The sequence below is a fragment of the Ovis canadensis genome, chromosome 22, assembly GCF_042477335.2.
Source record: "Ovis canadensis isolate MfBH-ARS-UI-01 breed Bighorn chromosome 22, ARS-UI_OviCan_v2, whole genome shotgun sequence".
Taxonomy (NCBI): Eukaryota; Metazoa; Chordata; class Mammalia; order Artiodactyla; family Bovidae; genus Ovis; species Ovis canadensis.
Window position 1 is genome coordinate 29,768,688 of NC_091266.1, and position 18,346 is coordinate 29,787,033.

The 18,346-nt window shown below is 35.6% G+C and overlaps 1 protein-coding gene across 8 annotated transcripts in view; it reads left to right on the forward strand.

Annotated features, from left to right (window-relative positions):
• Window positions 1–18,346, forward strand: part of EXOC6 (exocyst complex component 6) — a 193,188-nt gene that overhangs the window by 153,091 nt on the left and 21,751 nt on the right. For all 8 annotated transcript variants that reach the window (XM_069567524.1, XM_069567526.1, XM_069567529.1 and 5 more), the window contains one exon: window positions 5,975–6,048. In XM_069567524.1, coding sequence (XP_069423625.1) covers window positions 5,975–6,048 — 74 coding nt within the window. The remainder of the gene's footprint in view (window positions 1–5,974; window positions 6,049–18,346) is intronic.

The following is an 18,346-nucleotide window of genomic DNA, read 5'->3' on the forward strand; positions in this document are numbered from 1 at the left end:
TGAATTATTGAAAAATAGGTGAATCTCTACATTTGAAGGCTTTGTTTTGTTTTTCATTTGGATAAAGACTTAGCCCACCTCAAAAAACAAACAAACAAACAAAAACCTATAGACTTTTTTGTATGTATGTGGCTAAGATCTCAGGACATCTCTTCTAGCCTTGAAAAAGGTCTACACCCCAAAATAAAAGAATTCTGGGAAAATTGTGTTGATGGTATGAGGGGATATTTCAGTATCTTTTTTTTTTCAAGTGAGCTGGATGCTGTTATATTATTTGCTTACTTGAATTTGTTCCTGGTCTTAATGGCATTTTAAGGTATCAAATTTATCAAATTTGCTCCTTTTCCAAGAAAGGGAGAGGAATAGACACTACTTTATATAAGTGGGGTGACGAATGTACAGGGGCATTGGTTCCAGAGGCTTGCCCTCCACCGCTACCAGCCACACGTAACAGAATATAACAGTCCAGAAATCTCACAAGTCCTCAGACTCCAGGCATGGGTTCTTCACCATTAGGAAAACCACTAGATGGTGCTCTTCGTCATCCCTTCTAATTACACGTCTGTTCCACGTAGAATACTTTGCCTAGCCAAAGTTTGGGTTCTAACTAGCTACCTTAAATCTTCAGCATAAGAAATGGAATTATGAGCAGTCTCAATATGCAGACTGTTTGTATTTATATTCAGTCATTTATTTAGTTACAAAATTATTCCATTTTATATGCCCTTGCCTTGTTATCCACAAGCAAAGTTTTGAGATTTTATCTAGCTTAGCCTCCTCATCTTCTTTTTCAGTCTTTTGATCTGTTTACTCTTCTGATTCCGTGGAAATTCTTTCTTCTACTTCCACCCAACCCCTGACAACTTTTCTTACTCTATGTAGATTGTTTCCAAATAATCTACATCTTATGATAAAGATAACTGTCTGCCTAGGACAAGACTGTTTAAGGATTTATATTTTCATGCCAAAGATATATACTTACAGCCTGACTTCTTAAGCCATCTTTCCTCCCTCCATACAAACCCTGTACATCTGTCTATAGATACTAAGGGCAGGAAGGGGTATTTTCCTACTTAAAGTCTTGTTATATTTACAAATAATTAGTGCTTTTTTTCCCTATGTGTATATGTGTTAAGTTGCTTCAGTCATGTTGGACTGTTTGTGACCTTATGGACTGTAGACTGCCAGGCTCCTTGTCCAGGCAAGAATACTAGAATGGGTTGCCATTTCCTTCTCCAGGGAATCTTCCTGACCCAGGAGTTGAACCCAGGTCTCCTGCATTGCAGGCAAATTCTTTACCATGTGAGCTGTTAGGGAAGCTCTTTTTTTCCCCCTATAGATACTGTTTATTCTCTTAAAACTTCAGAGATTTACAATTTGGAAGTGTTTTTTGTTTTTGTTTTTGTTTTTTTGGTCATTATTACCACAACTTCTCCAGCAGGTGTTATTTTTTGCTTTTAGTTTCATCTAAATTAATGCAGTCTTATCTTCTTCCCAGTTAGACTAATACAGCAAAGTTTTACCTTCCCAATAAGATGACACCTCCCTCTCTAATCTTAGAGAATTTTTAAACTCGGAATCAGTATTAAGTTCCATGTTATAGCAAAAAATAAGAGGAAATGAATATATCATGAAGTTTTGTTTTTAAGAAGAAATAATCAAATTGGAGGCACTAAGAGAAAAAAAAAACCCCAAAGATTTTGACTTTCTTTAGAAAAAAGCAACAAAAACCTTTAGAAAGCTGGGAACCTATTTTTAAATATCTTATTGAAAGACCAAAATCAACATATGTTTTTAAAAAATACTCTTAATGGTCTGACTAATGACAAAGACAAAGAAATCATATTAGGAAGTAGGTATTATTAAATAAAAAGCTGGCCCAAGAGAAAAGAACAAAGAAAATGACAAAGCATATACAAAATGAGAATCTGGATGAGCCAAGGAGGGATCTGAAGACAAACTAAAGGGATCCCCAAATAAAATCAGTCATCAGTTCTTTAAGAAGTTCATAGCTTGAAATCTATCTCTAGAATTATTGGGACAGCATTTGAATAAGTGAATTATTTGTATTATTCATTCATTCAACACATTTACTGAATATCTCTTGTACACTAGGCGCAGAGTATGTGAAAGTTAAAACAAAACCCAAAATCTATTTCTGTGAGCTTCTTGTTTGGTGGACGAACTCACGATTTAGTTTTGGCTGAAGGAAACATTTGGAGTATTCACCCTTAATTATTTTGAAATAAATACATGAAATATGCACAGAATGTTCTAGATTTACACTTTCCAGTAGTTATATGGTCTGGTGGGAAAACACAGACAGGTAAACAATGACTTATAAGATAGGAAAACAGGTACTGTAGTTAGGCTGTGTTAGGCGTTGCAGTGAGATCACAGAGGAGGGACCTAACCCAGCCTTCAGGGTAATGGACGTCTTCCATAGAAGATGTATGGAATGGTAGGTAGGATACGTAAGAGTTACCCACTTGAAGAAGAGAAAGGATGCTCCAGGCAGAAGGAGCAGAGGTACTGTGAAAAGAGGTTGTGGCGCATACAAGGAAGCGCAGGTGGTTTGGAAGGCGCCCCTACAGAAGTGGTAAGAGATCAGTTTAGAGAGATCGGTTGTAAAGGACCTTACCTGTCTACTTTATTGGGAAGGTGATGGAGAGCCAGTGAAAGGTTTTACACTATGAAGTGTCACAAATCATATTTACATCTGATATAAATCATACTGGTGAAAGTGGACGGAAAGAGCGCACAAGAAGCAGAGAGACCAAATAGGGAGTGTCTTTTTGTAATCCAAGCAAGAAATGATGATAGCTTGAATTAAGATAGATACAGATTCAGACTCAAGATACTGTAGAAGGTTAAAAACAACAGGATTGACTGCATCAGAGTTTTAGAGAAGAAAAGAAAAAGATATGAAGCCTCTTAGCCCTAAGAATCATTTGTGGGAAAGACCTGAGAGCTATAAAGTAGTGAATTTCACTTCCATATTGGTTACATAATTAGGAGAGATGGTATATAAGATGAGGCTGAATACTTAACCAGATAATGGATCAATGAATTGAATATCAGGAAATCTGAATTAGCTGTGTGATCCTGGACAAATCAATTTAAACATCCCTGCCCTTTAAAATTAAGAACATGGTGTCTTTAAACTGAGCCTTCAGAGGACTCTTAGAGATATTCCAAAGAGAGTGTCTTTTCTAGCTGCAAGACTTTGTGATCCATCATCTACATGCCCTGTTTACTAAGATAAGTTATTATAATGATCAAAGACGATGGTATGTGAGAAAGTGCTTTGTAAGCTATAAAGTACTATATAAATTTATGCTACTATTATAATTTTAACACTAAGCTCTTTGGTTTAATGCCAAGCATTGGGGCTTATTAAACTATAGTATCTCAAATAGGAATTGAGAGAGCAGAAAACTGACAGATTATTTTCCGTGTAGAAAAATTCTGGAAGATTAAGTAGATAATAATTGAAGTATAATTGGAATTGAGCTGATTTTTGTGTTTGATATATAAAGTAAGTCTCTTTGTGTGATAGGAAGTCTATGTGTGTGTGTGTCTGTATATATGGTGATGGTAGAAGCTGAGCTAACATTTATAGTCTTGGTTAGAGACAACTAGGGATTAATAGTTAATTGTTACTTGGAAAGAGTAGCCTGAGACTTGCCAAAAAAGCCAACAATATGCTGGATGGTCTTAAGAAAAGAACTTTTTAGATTAAAAAAAAAATCTTTACTTTTAAGGTATTAGAATTTTGCTTGTTATTTTTCAGTTAAGATCTCATGTTATTAAAGAGAGGTAACCAGTTATCTGGGCCATGGTAGGGGGTGATGGAGTTGCACCAGTATGAAACTATTCTACTTCTTTTCCTTTTTTGGCTGGGCCAGGTCTTAGTTATGGCACATGGGAAATTTGAGCTTTGTACCAGCATGCGATCTTTAGTTGCAGCATGCAAACTCTTAATTGTGTAGGATCTAGTTCCCTGACCAGTGATGGAACCCAGGCCCCCTGTATTGGGAGCTCAGAGTCTTAGCCAACTAAACCACCAGGGAAGTCCCAGAGTTTTCTACTTTTCATTGTGTGAAAAGACAGTGATGTGAGTAAATTATACTAAACAGTGAAAAGTATGATTAGATTTGCTGAATGAATCTTAGTTTTCCAGAAATAGGGGGCCTGAGAAAGGTGAATATAGTCACCTATCTAATGGGCATAGCTGCTTAGTACCTACCTAGCAGAGAACCAGGAAGTGGGGAGGAAAATGGTGTAACTCTGAGTAACTAAAAGGTACATATACTCAAAGGCGTATATAAACTCATTCACATTACTTGTGGGAGAGGATCCTGTTCAAACTATATTTTCTCTTCCTTTAGGTACTATTCTAGTACAATTAGCTGACTTACTGCTCAAGAAGATTATAGATGACATAAGAGATGAGTGAGAGAGCAGGGAAGAAGAATTTATGTAAAAACTGTAAGAGAGAAGGCAGAAAATTTATAAAATATAGACACAAGAACACAGCATTCTGAGCTATTAAATGTAATAGAAAACAGTTAATACTATAGCAGCCCTGGGAATTTAATGTGTAGAATAAAAATTGTTCTTAATGGTTATCAATGAAGAGAATTAAGAAAAGTTTAAATAGTATTTAGTATTATTTTTTAAAAAGACATGGAAAGAATTATGATGCAGTTTAAAATTTTAGGAAAAAATGCTTATGATGAAAAAAAGTTTTTATGCTTAAAGTAAAAGTGATCATTAATTGTACAACATGCACAATAAAAATTTGAATTCTTCATTCTCTAAAAATGCCAAATAAATTAAGCTGTTCTAGACTTTCATATATTTATGTTTTTTAATTGTTGATTTTGAGCCTTTCTAAACTGTATTTCACATAGAAAATAAAGTTAAGAATTATTTTTGTTATTCCAAAATCTATATAAAATTTTTTGTGGTTTCTAAAATACTGGCTCAGATAAATTAACAAATGGAAAATTTGCAGTACTTTCTAAGAAAAGTCAGGTATTAGTGGGGAGGGCAAGTGGTGGCAGACATTCGTATTCTTATCAGAGAAGCATGTGTGTAAAATGATAGGGTCTTTTTAATGAGCCACAAGGCTTTGGTTTTCAGAATAACTAGTATTGAGATTGTCTTCAATTAACTAAACAAAGCTGTGTTACTAGTATTAAATTTTTGTAAGTACAAAAAATTTTTGAAAGAGATTCCCTTGTGGTCCAGTGGGTAGGACTTAGTACTTTCACTGCAGTGGCCTGGGTTTAATCACTTGTCTGGGAATTATGATCTCTAACTGTGTAGCTTGGCTCTTTCAAAATATTTTTTGTCTAAAGATATTAAGAAATCTGTCTTATGAAATCTAATTTTTAAGATATCTCTAGTTTTTAAAGAAGTGGGATTCCTTTATGGAAAAAAATTATTTGAAATATTCCTGCATCATCCTCATTTTGCTAATTCGAACATTTCACCTATGTGTTGCTTTCTTACGTGGCTACCTATTATTGCTGTTAGCTAGAAGTAGGATTTTATGGAGCATAATCCATAACAAAGCAGATGTTTTCAAGTATTTTGATAACCATGCCATCAGTATAGTTTCAAAATGCTTCTATTCACCTAAGGCTAAAAAGAGTCAAAAAACGTTTCTTGATTGAAGTATATTACTACCCTTGAACTTTCATGGGATAACCATTTAAAATTTATTGTAATTAATGATTTAGAGTAATTAAATGGCAGATTAGAAGTTTGAAATGATTGAAATATTTGTGGTAATGGGTGTGGAGAACATTCTCAGTGGTGAAATTGAAGGTTATAAATAGTCTTTATTTGAAATAATTACTTGTAAATATTTTAATATATTTTTAATGAGTAGAAATTAATTTAGTGCTTAAACCCTTGTATATTTTGCAATTTTGTTTATATATATATATGTTTTTTTTAATAGTGTTTGCCAGCTCTGAGCCGGTGCCAGGATTCCAAGGGGATACCCTGCAACTTGCATTTATTGACCTCAGACAAGTAAGATGTAATAATGTACTTTTCATTTATTGCTTTCTACCTCTTGCCTTTTTCTTTTCTTTTTTTTTTTAATGCTATAGGAATGCTTGTTTTTGCCTTGAAACAATTTTTTTCAGAGAAGTGCTTCTTTGATAACTAGGTGTTTGGTCCTTCTCTCTGAACCTGTATCCATTCAGTGTCTCAACCTCATAGGGCATTCTTGTTGGTGACTATTTAATTTAGTTGTTATTAGCAAAGCACATGACTAAATACTAACTTTATCCTTTGGTTTATTGATGCTTTAAGATCTTAATGATTTTATGGTCATATATGAAAATTTGGTAGTATAACATTAGTGTTAGGACCCAAGTTAAATATAAATTATTACAACCATAAAAGGAATCCCTTGATTAAAATGTTGTCAGCGTAAAGAGTGTTATTTTTATGGTTTTTCTGTATGCCTCCAGAAAGAAGAATAAAACTAATTTTTAAAGGTAATTAATTATGGTGGTGGTAGTGACGTTTACATAATTCTTTTCCAGTCATATAACTCTAAATATAATGACAACTGTGGTGATTTTTAAATCTCTTCTATTCTTTTTATTACTCTTTAACTTCTCTACTATATTGCCATTTTCTTTATTTTCTCCATATTACCTTGTCCCATCTCCCTCATAATTTTTCTTCTTATGCTCTTCTTCCTCTTTCCCCCTCCTTTTTCTTTCTTAATCCCAGGATTAAGGTGTTTAATCAAGCAAGAGTGTGGAGGAGGGGTAAATCCAAGTAAGAGGGCTCAGGAGTGTTGGAATTGACAACAGGAGTGACTGCCGCCTTTGGCAAGAAGAACCAGATGAAGATAGAATTAAATATCAGTCTATTAATGCTCCCATCCCCTTTGGCGGGTGGAGATAGATGGGGCTCCACCATTATTGGTATGAGTAAACTCTTCCACAGTGACGTTAAAGAGCTCTGATTTCATTAAATGTTTGACCGTAGAGCTGCTTTTGCTCATTCCAAGCCAATGTTCAATAAGTATTTATGAACTACTAGGTACTAATTATTTGGAGAGGGGAGATGTGGTTAAAATCCGCACAAAAGTATTATTAAAGATAGTTCCATCCTTATGGAACTTAATAATCCTTTAGAAAATCACAGTATCCACAAAATGGCTAGGAATACTTATATGACAGTGAGTCGTGTGGAAATAACTCATATTTCAAGTCAGGTTTAGAAGGAAATTAGAAAAGCCATTCCTGTTGCCCAATTATAATCTGTAAAGCACTGAACATATAAAATATAATCATGTTTATTTCTGTTTACAGTCAGCATTCGTGTATTATGCCAAACAAGGAACACTGTTATGAGTGACCTAGATCTGTAGATGGTTAGCTACTTAGATCTATAGATGATTAGCTTTACTAAGTTGGGGAAGATAGTAGAAAATGAAAAAAGTGGATTCTGAACTTCCATTTCAGTTTACCAGAAGATACTCTTACTACTGATGGTAGATCTGTTTTCTTCACAAGTAGTTATCTTTGTTGCTGTCCTCTTCCCCTAGTAAGATTATATAGAAAACTGAGTCCTTTAATATTTATTGTTTACTATTTTTTAAGTTTCTATGAATTTTATGCTTTTCTAGTTTATAGTGTCATGTAGGATTGTAGATGATCCAGTGGATGTTAGCAATTTGGTGTCTGGTTCCACTGACTTTTCTAAAACCAACTTGAACATCTGGAAGTTCACAGTTCACGTATTGCTAAAGCCTGGCTTGGAGAATTTTAAGCATCACTTTACTAGTGTGTGAGATGAGTGCAGTTGTGCGGTAGTTTGAGCATTCTTTGGCATTGCCTTTCTTTGGGATTGGAATGAAAACTCACCTTTTCCAGTCCTGTGGCCACTGCTGAGTTTTCCAAATTTGCTGGCATATTGAGTGTAGCACTTTCACAGCATCTTCTTTCAGGATTTGAAATAGCTCAACTGGAATGCCATCACCTCCACTAGCTTTGTTCATAGTGATGCTTCCTAAGGCCCACTTGGCTTCACATTCCAGGATGTCTGGCTCTAGATGAGTAATCACACCATCGTGATTATCTGGGTCGTGAAGATCTTTTTTATACAGTTCTTCTGTGTATTCTTGCCACGTCTTCTTAATCAAATTGCCAACATCCGCTGGATCATCAAAAAAGCAAGAGAGTTCCAGAAAAACATCTATTTCTGCTTTTTTGACTATGCCAAAGCCTTTGACTGTGTGGATCACAATAAACTGTGGAAAATTCTTCAAGAGATGGGAATACCAGACTACCTGAACTGCCTCTTGAGAAACCTGTATGCAGGTCAGGAAGCAGCAGTTAGAAGTGGACATGGAACAACAGACTGGTTCCAAATAGAAAAAGGAGTACGTCAAGGCTGTATATTGTCACCCTGCTTATTTAACTTCTATGCAGAGTACATCACGAGAAACGCTAGACTGGAAGAAGCACAAGCTGGAATCAAGATTGCCGGGAGAAATATCAATAACCTCAGATATGCAGATGACACCACCCTTATGGCAGAAAGTGAAGAAGAACTAAAGAGCCTCTTGATGAAAGTGAAAGAGGAGAGTGAAAAAGTTGGCTTAAAGCTCAACATTCAGAAAACGAAGATCATGGTATCAGGTCCCATCACTTCATGGGAAATAGATGGGGAAACAGTGGAAACAGTGGCTGACTTTATTTTTCTGGACTCCAAATTCACTGCAGATGGTGATTGCAGCCATGAAATTAAAAGACGCTTACTAGTTGGAAGGAAAGTTATGACCTACCTAGACAGCATATTAAAAAACAGAGACATTATTTTGTCATCAAAGTCCATCTAGTCAAGGCTATAGTTTTTCCAGCAGTCATGTATGGATGTGAGCGTTGGACAATAAAGAAAGCTCAGCACCGAAGAATTGATGCTTTTGAACTGTGGTGTTGGAGAAGACTCTTGAGAGTCCTTTGGACAGCAAGGAGATCCAACCAGTCCATCGTAAAGGAGATCAGTACTGGTTGTTCATTGGAAGGACTGATGTTGAAGCTGAAACTCCAATACTTTGGCCACCTGATGTGAAGTGTGGACTCATTGGAAAAGACCCTGATGCTGGGAAAGACTGAGGGCAGGAGGAGAAGGGGACGACAGAGGATGAGATGGTTGGATGGCATCACCAACTCAACGGACGTGGATTTAGGTGGACTCCAGGAGTTGGTGATGGACAGGGAGGCCTGGCATGCCACGGTTCATGGGGTCACAAAGAGTTGGACACGACTGAGCGACTGAACTGAGGATTGTAGTTAGGATCACATAATTTTTAAAAAAATTTTATTGGAGTATAGTTGACTTACAATGTTGTGTGAGTTTCAGTTGTACAGCAAATTGTTTCTGTTATACAGATGCATATATTCATTCTTTTTCAGATTCTTTTCTCATATAAGTGATCACAGAATATTAAATAGAGTTCCCTGTGCTATACTAACTACCATGGGGCCTCCCAGGTGGTTCAGACGGTAAAGAAACCGCCTGCAAAGCTAGAGACCTGGGTTTGATCCCTGGGTTGGGAAGATCCCCTGGAGGAGGGTATGGCAACCCACTCCAGTATTCTTACCTGGAGAATCTCCGACAGAGGAGGCTGGCGATCGGGTTGCAAAGAGTCAGACATGACTGAGTGACTAAGCACAGCACTTCAGCATACTACTATACTACTGTATCGTAGTGTGAATATGTTAATTCCAAACTCCTGTTTTATCCATCTTCTTCACACTTCGCCTTTGGTAACCATAATTTTGTTTTCAATCTCTGTAAATCTGTTTTTGTTTTGTAAGTAAGTTCATTTGTATTTTTAAAAAAATTACATTCTACATATGAGTGATATCACATGGTATTTGTCTTTTTATGTCTGTGTGCTTAGTATGGTAAGTCCATCCATCCCTAGGTCCATCCATGTCGCTGTAGGATCACATAATTTATAGTGCTTTTGGCAAAGATTCTGTTCCTTGATTTGCCCAGATAGGTGGTTGCTTCACAGCAGATTAAGATTGATCCTAGTTTAAAATTTAAAAAACTGAAAAAAAAAAAAAAAAAGATTGATCCTAGGTACTTTCTTCCTTCAAACAATCATCATTTGACAGCAAAAAAAATCTCTTTACAAGCATATAGCCCACTAGGGAATTGTTATAAAAGCATAATTATAAATATTAATAAACATTTCAAGTCTTTTTGGTTGATTTACTTATCAGGTATGTGTACGTAGAGGCGTTAAGTCCAGATTGACATTTCCTCATCAAGGTAATTTCTTGAAGAGATTTAAGTGAATAAAAAAGTCTGTTCTAAACATTTAGAATTATGACATTAGAATTCTAAAACATTTAGAATTATGACAAGTACATAGAACTGTTAAAAGATTAATATAGAAATAACCAGTTAATATAAAACACAATTTTAAAGTATGGTAGTTAGTATGCAGTGAAAGTGAGTAGTGGATAGAAGATTTTGATGAACTAGCTTTTTATGTATTAATTTTTCTAGTCTTAAAAGAGGCTTAAAATTATTTGCCCTGATTATTAATGTTAACATTGAATCATATTTTCTTCTTGTACCTATTTATTCTAAAACAGGATGCAGCTAATTCTTTAAGTACTGGACCGTGGTGATACAACATGAATTTTATGATTTCAGAGGCATGGATTTAACAATAACTTGATAATGATAGTTATTTTTCACCTATATTTGTTTTTCAGATTAACTTACAAATAGTTTAGTAGTAAAATTCTAAGTATGGAAATTGGCCAAAAATATAATTTGTTTTGAAATTTGTTTTAATCTCATATAAGGTGATATAATTTTTTTATCAGTGTCAGTGAGTATTTAAATAAGGATGCCTTAAAGTGTCAGTAGTGTTATGTTCCTGCCTTCATAAAGATATTTCATAGCAGCATATTATTTTAATACTTTTGTGTAAAGTAGTATATCACCAAACATAAAGAGGGTGCTAACACTTTTATTTACATTTCAGTTGAATTTCTGCACTTTTCCTTCTTTTTTTCCTGGTCTGTGATCCATTTCTGTCTTAATAGGGCAGCTGACAGTTCTTTTCAAGTGTACTTAGAAAGGCAAAAGAGCCCTTTTCATAGTACTTATAAGAGGTCATGCTTCTGTTTTTCAGTTTGAATTTGATACTGCTTCATGAATTGCTGGGTATGAAAGATTAGGAAGTAGGTCCAGTGGTCAAATTTTACCTGCCCACCCGGACTTTGCCCTGAGGTCAAACTCCTGGTACTTGCTGTTCTGAATAGAGGAGTTGATGACAAGTATGAGCTGATACAAGAGGAAAGTTAGAACCATATCAAAGCTGAAGGCAAGAGAATTGGGACTCAATGAGAGACTGTAGCTCAAAGATGGATCATCAGAATTGCCCTCTTCTAAAGAAAAGGAAATAGCTGACCTGTGAGTGAAAAGACTTTATCATCCTGCCAATCACATGCTTGCTAATGGAAGCCAGTTATCTCAACAACATTTTAAGACCTTCTGACCCAGTAGACAGTGTGGAGGATTAGCAGTACTGGTACTGTCTTATGTGAGTATCCTTCCTCACTCAATTTTAAATGTGCTGTTTGAACATGATTTGTCTGTGTATACTTTTTTAGAAGTAAAGCCTACTATCCTTCTACCCCCAGTTCTGAAATGAAGTCTCTAAATGATGATGGACTTTGATACACTTGTTTGTATCTGTTTTCTTTTACAAAGACCATCTCTTTTGTTAAATATAATCTTTCAAATGGATTTCAAAAGAATTTCAAAATATGTAAAATGAAAACCTGAAAAAAATTTTAAATATTTTTATTATGATTGTTTATATAATATATAGTATTCAATAATGCATTTTAAAATAACTCATTCTTAATACATAGCAAAACTTCACTAAATGTCACTGAAAAAAGACAGTATAAGATAACTGAATTTCCCAGGAAACTAAAGATTAGTGTTTAATCACTAAAACTTTTAAAATGTAGCCAAGTTAGTGGGAAACTTTAAGAATATGTCTCTCACCTCCATAGCTTCTTATTGAGCATAACTCTCATGGTGGACTGAGCATTCATGCCTCACTAATAATCTTGATAGCAAATCCTCTTTACCTGGTCCTGTTTCACTTTGTGATAAATTAGACTGGCAAGATATTATTGCTGCATCTGACAATATCTTGATAATCCTTCAGATAATAGGGAGAGCTTGAGGTAGGTTAGATGAAATGCAGTTAGGTAGGGTTGAAGCTAATAAAACAGTCTCTTCCCCAGAGAATATTGGCTGATGTCTCATTATTACCCTCAAGCAGTGTGTCCTGAAGTGTCTTTCCAGGAACGTTGATTTCTCAGGATGAGAAAAGATTTCTTTAAAACAGATTCTAAGTCAGCTAAGTTTAGGAAACGCTTTAAACTCTAATCCCCTCTTAGAGACTTACCACGTGCATTAGAATTGTAAGGACTGAGAAATGGTTTGGTAACCCAACATTACCTAAACTCACAGAATACGTCCCTTGCTAATTTGGAGCTGTATTACATGAACATACTTTGGGAAATGCTGCTTTAAGTCAGGATTCTAGCAACACCCTCTTGATGTCTGTCTTTGACAGTTTGGGATGAACATATTTTTTAAGTGATGACTTGGATAAATACATAGAGGAAATATGAACTATATATATAGATTACACAAAGCTAGAAGACTTAACCTAAAATGATAAAAGACAGAATCAAAGTGCTCTCTGTAGACTAGAGTGATAAGCCAAAGACAACAGTTACATTTAGCAAGAAAAATATTGAGTGTTCTATTTAACTTTTTTAAAATTAAATTTTTAAAAATACAGAATGTGGTAAATCTGACTTTTATTATGAAAAAGATGTTGTTGTTTTAGTTAACTTCCAAATGAACCAGCAGTGTGCTGGGAATTCTTAGACTGCATTAATGAATGTGTGATATTTGGGATAGACTGCTGTGATTTAAGGCTGTTAAGACTGTGCTTTAAGTATTGCATGGTTTGAGAACACATAAGAGAGAATTACAAGGGTAATGAGAGATCGGATACCTTGTCATATGAAGAGCCTTTAAAGATGTGATACTAAGGGACTTCCAGCAGTCCAGTGGCTAAGACTCTGTGCTTCGACTGCAGGGGCCATAGGTTTGGTCTCTAACTGGGAAACTAAGATCCTACATGTCATGTGGCTAAAAGAAAAAAATCTGGAAATATATAGTCTACACCCTTAGAGAGGTATCCTTTTATGAGTGAGTGAGTGACACTGCTCAGTTGTGTCTGACTCTTTGCTACCCCATGGACTGTAGCCTACCATGCTCCTCTGTCCATGGGATTTTCCAGGCAAGAGTACTGGAGAGGGTTGCCATTTCCTTCTCCAGAGGATCTTCCAAACCCAGGGATTGAACCCGGGTCTTCCGCATTGTAGGCAGACACTTCACCATCTGAGCTACCTCAAATACATGGTTCTTATTAGCCTATATTTGAGTCATTTTCTATACCATTTTCTGTTGCCTATTATAGTTCAGCTCAGTTCAATTGCTCAGTTGTGTCTGCCTCGTTGGACCCCATGAACTGCAGTACTCCCAGCTTCCCTGTCCATCACCAACTCCTGGAGTTTGCTCAAACTCATGTCCATTGAGTCCGTGATGCCAACCAACCATCTCATCCTCTGTCATCCCCTTCTCCTCCTGCCCTCAATCTTTCCCAGCATCAGGGTCTTGTCCAATGAGTCAGCTCTTCCCATCAGGTAGCCAAAGTATTGGAGCTTCAGCTTCAGCATCAGTCCTTCCAATGAACATTCAGTACTAATTTCTTTTGGGATTGACTGGTTTGATCTTCTTGCAGTCCAAGGGATTCTCAAGAGTCTTCTCCAACATCACAGTTCAAATACATCAATTCTTTGGCACTCAGCTTTCTTTATGGTCCAACTCTCACATCCACACATGACCACTGGAAAAACTATAGCTTTAACTAGACAGACAAATGGCCGACAAACGGCAAAGTAATGTCTGCTTTTTAATATGCCATCTAGGTTGGTCATAGCTTTTCTTCCAAGGAGCAATAACCCTATGCCATAAAAATTACAGTTTTTCTTTCCTATGTAGGATTCGATTCCATTTTCAAGTATTTTATTTCTGGCAAAACAGGGAAAAGAGGAGTGATCATTCCTCTGAACTGTGTGTAGAGAATTTGAGAGAGAATTCGCATTGTGTAAGATATATTTGGAACTCACAGCACTTTTCAGATAAATGTTTTATTGAAATATAACATACATTCAAACAACTCATAGATGTACTATTGCTAATCTTTGACAAAGGGAATACATCTCTGTAACACCCAGATCAAAAAGAACAACTTGACTAGGAAGTACCCTGAAAGAGACCACCAGCCCTCACTGTACTTCTCCCTCTCAAAGGATAATAACTATAGTGATTTCTGACACCACAGATAAATTTTGTCTAATTTTGAACTTTGTGTTCATGGAATCAGGACTTCCCCAGTGGCTCAGTTGGTTAAGAATCTGACTGCAATGCAGGTTCAATCCCTGGGTGGGAAAGATCCCTTGGAGAAGGAAGTGGGAACCCACTCCAGTATTGCCTGAAAAATCCCATGGACAGAGGAGCCTGATGGCTTACAGTCCATGGGGTCGCAAAGGGTCAGGTACAATTGAGTGTCTAAGCATATAGGCATATATATGTATGTGGAATCATGCACTACTAACTTTTTGGTTCTGTCTTCTTTTGCTCAGTATTATGTTTGTGAAATTTATCCATGCTGTTACATGTAGCTATGGTTCATTCATTCTCTTTGCTGTGTAATCTACCATTATATAAATATGCTGTAATTTATACATTGATGGGCATATGAATTGATAACAGTTTTACTGTTATAAATTGTGCTAACATGACATGCTATGGCATGTCTTTTGATGAATGTGCACACATTTTTGTTGAGGTATTTTACCTAGGAGTGGAATTGCTGAGTCAGGGGAATAGGTTTATAATCATTTATAATAGATACTGTGAAGCAGTTTTCCACAGCAGGAGTACTGGTTCGTACCTCATACTCCAGCCAGCCGTGTAGAAGAGTTCTTTCTGCTCTGCATCCTTGCTACCACTTGATGTTAGTTGCCTTTTCCTTTTCAGGCTTTCTAGTGGGTATTAAATACTTTTACATTGTGGCTTTAATCTGCATTTCCTTGATAACTTATAAAATTGAACTCCTTTTCATTTATCTGTTGTCTATTTGAATATCCTCCTTTGTGAATAACCTTTTCAGGTTTTTGCCAATTTGTTTTTCAGTTGGATCGTCTACTTCTTACTGATGTCTACAAGTTCTTTGTGTGTTCTGACTATGAGTCCTTTTTCAAGTGTGTGTGTTGCAGGTATCTTTTGCTCTGTGAGTTGTCTGTTAACTCTTACTGATGGCTTTTGATAAATAAAAGCTCATAATTTTAATGAAATCCAATTTATCACTTTTTTCTTCATGATTAATCAGTTCTTTTCATTGTTCCATTTAAGAAGTCTTTACCTACCCCTGAAACTGTAAGTGTTTTATTCTAAGCTTTATTGTTTAACCACTCATATTTAGGTTTACAGTGCATCTGGAATTGATTTTTGTGCATGGTATAGAGTGTAAGGTTCAAGATTCATTATGTTCCATATGTTATCCAGTTGACCCAGCACCATTTATTGAAAAGAATTGGCTCTCATAGCATTTCAATGTAAAATAATTACAAAACACAAGACTTTGAAACATAAATGATATGTATTTCTAATATACAAGTAACATGCTTTCTGTTGTCCCCCAGTTCACTGTATACTTATAGTTCATGATTCATGCCATTCCTCATTAACAAATTAATTATAGGGCTGAGGTTTTAAAATAGCAGCCTAACTATATCCCTACCACATCAAAAGTATTTTTAAAAATAAAGCAGTTCTGGAGCAAGTATGCATAACAATACAGGTAACATAAAAGAACAAAGCAAAGGGATAAGCCCATGAAGGCAAGAATCATGCCTTTTTTGTTCACTACTATACATCTATTGCTTAATGCTATTCCTGGCACATAGTAAACAACCAATAAATGTTGAATAAGTGAATGCAAATTATTCAGCTATATTAAAAATATTTTTGGTGGGTAGGTATTACCAAATATTCCTAATTTGGTATTAGGAATTGGGATACTCCATATAAGGTAATGTTCCCTGTAAAAAAACATACTTTAAAAGAAATAAAATTTTCTTTACTATTTCAGTTATTTTTTATAGGAATAGTTCTAAAAAATACATGACACATTTCTCTGCCTTCTCGTGTAAAAGTGTAAGCATTACAAACATTTCTTGATTTCTCTTGGTCATTTAGGGATACTAAAAGAAATGTTGTCATTGCTCCAAAACCAACTGTTCTTTTATGGATAAAGAAATATTTTAAGTAGAGGAATTAAGACAAAGGCAATATATGCCTTAATTGAACGATCAACAATGACTAAATATAAAACTAGAACTTAAATAAAGCAGCATTTATTTGGAACAGTGAGTCATGAAGAAAGTAGATTATAGTCAGTTAATTTTAGGAAATCCTAAATATTGTGTTCCTCTCTTATAAATTCACAATTTTATTAGCACATTGAAGGCTTTGAGAGTCCTATAGTTAAGGTATATCCCTGCCTGCCACCACCACCACCAGGCTTGTTTGAGTACAAAATACTTTTAAAAAAAAAAAAATCTCTTGGGACTTCCCTGGTGATCCCATGGCTAAGACTCCTGGCTCCCAATGCAGAGGACTCAGGTTCCATTGCTGTTCAAGGAACTAGATCCCATATGCCACAACTAAGAGTTTGCATGCCAGAACGGAAAGATCCCGCATGCCGCAGCTGATACCTTGTGCAGCCAAATAAATAAATGAATGAATTTTTTTTTAAAGAGAAAGAACAGAGTCCAAGTATGAATCCACACAAATGTAGTCTTAAAAAAAAAATCTCTTACTGTCCTGCAAATCAGTGCTCTATAACACAGTTTAAAAACACTGAATTACCTGGACTGCTGCAATGCGTTAATCTATGGATTTCTAGAACTATGTTCTGGTTAAAACAGAAGCCTGTGAAAGCAAATAGATAAGCCTTTTAGTAGATAGATGAAATTTAAATATTAAAACACAGATAATACAAAAATGGTGAAAAATAGTAGAAAGCTTTCAAAAATAATTTGTTGAACTTCCTTTTTTAATAAAACATTCAGATGATTTTATGAAGGATGGTAATTACTAGAGGATTAATGCTGCTTAGCTTCAGTAAACCAGTCAGTCAGTCATACAGAATAGCTTGTTTTTTAAGAAGAATGAAACGGTAATACAGGATTGCTTGTGAAGAATGAAGCGATTTAAGAGGGAAATTAAAATACCAGCTCATATGGAGTTCGGATCCTAACAGTTGTCACATTCCTTAGTGAATCATCAAGGCTATTGTTATTGAGCCACTGTATGCATACTTGGAGAGAAATAAAGAATATATTTGCTACTTTTTTTTCTCCATTACTAATGCTCTGTAAATGAGATGAGAAAATTTTGAAAGAGAGGTATTTTGATAAAATAATCAAGTTCTATGTTTTGTTTGTTGTGAAGAATATCTCCTGGGTTGCCATTTCCTTCTCCAGAGAATCTTCCCAACCCAGGGATTGAACCCACATCGCTTGCATCTCCTGCATTGGCAGGCAGATTCTTTACCCCGGTGCCACCTGGGAAGCAAATACATTTGAAGTGACTTTTTTCAAGATAATTATACCTTTCCTTAAGACAGAAAACCCTAATACCTTCCAAATTAAGAATCTTAAAGCCAAAATATCACAAAGAAAATAGTATTACTACTTAGTGGTCCTAATAATATGATGAAAACACATCCTAAAGGACTCACAGGAACTTTTTGCCTAGACAGTTTACACGTTGTGTGTGTGGGTATGTGTCCTCAGTTGTACTCTGCAACCCCATGGACTGTAGCCACATTAACTTAGCTGTAAGCACCTTAAGATACAAAAAAGAGAAGAGTTAGGGAAACAAAAGCTGCTTTATTCAGTTTGTCTCTTTTACCTGTCACCAAGTCCTCCCTGGCAACAAAGGAGGACTTGTACACCTAAAAAAACTTGTACTTTCCTTCACTTCTTCGATCTGACTTAATTTAAAGGATATGTTTTTTAAAAGTCATTTTGTGTCCCTGCATATGCATCTTTTATTAATGGTACCCAGGGAAGATTCTCTGCCTCCCAGAAGAGTCAATGGACATTCT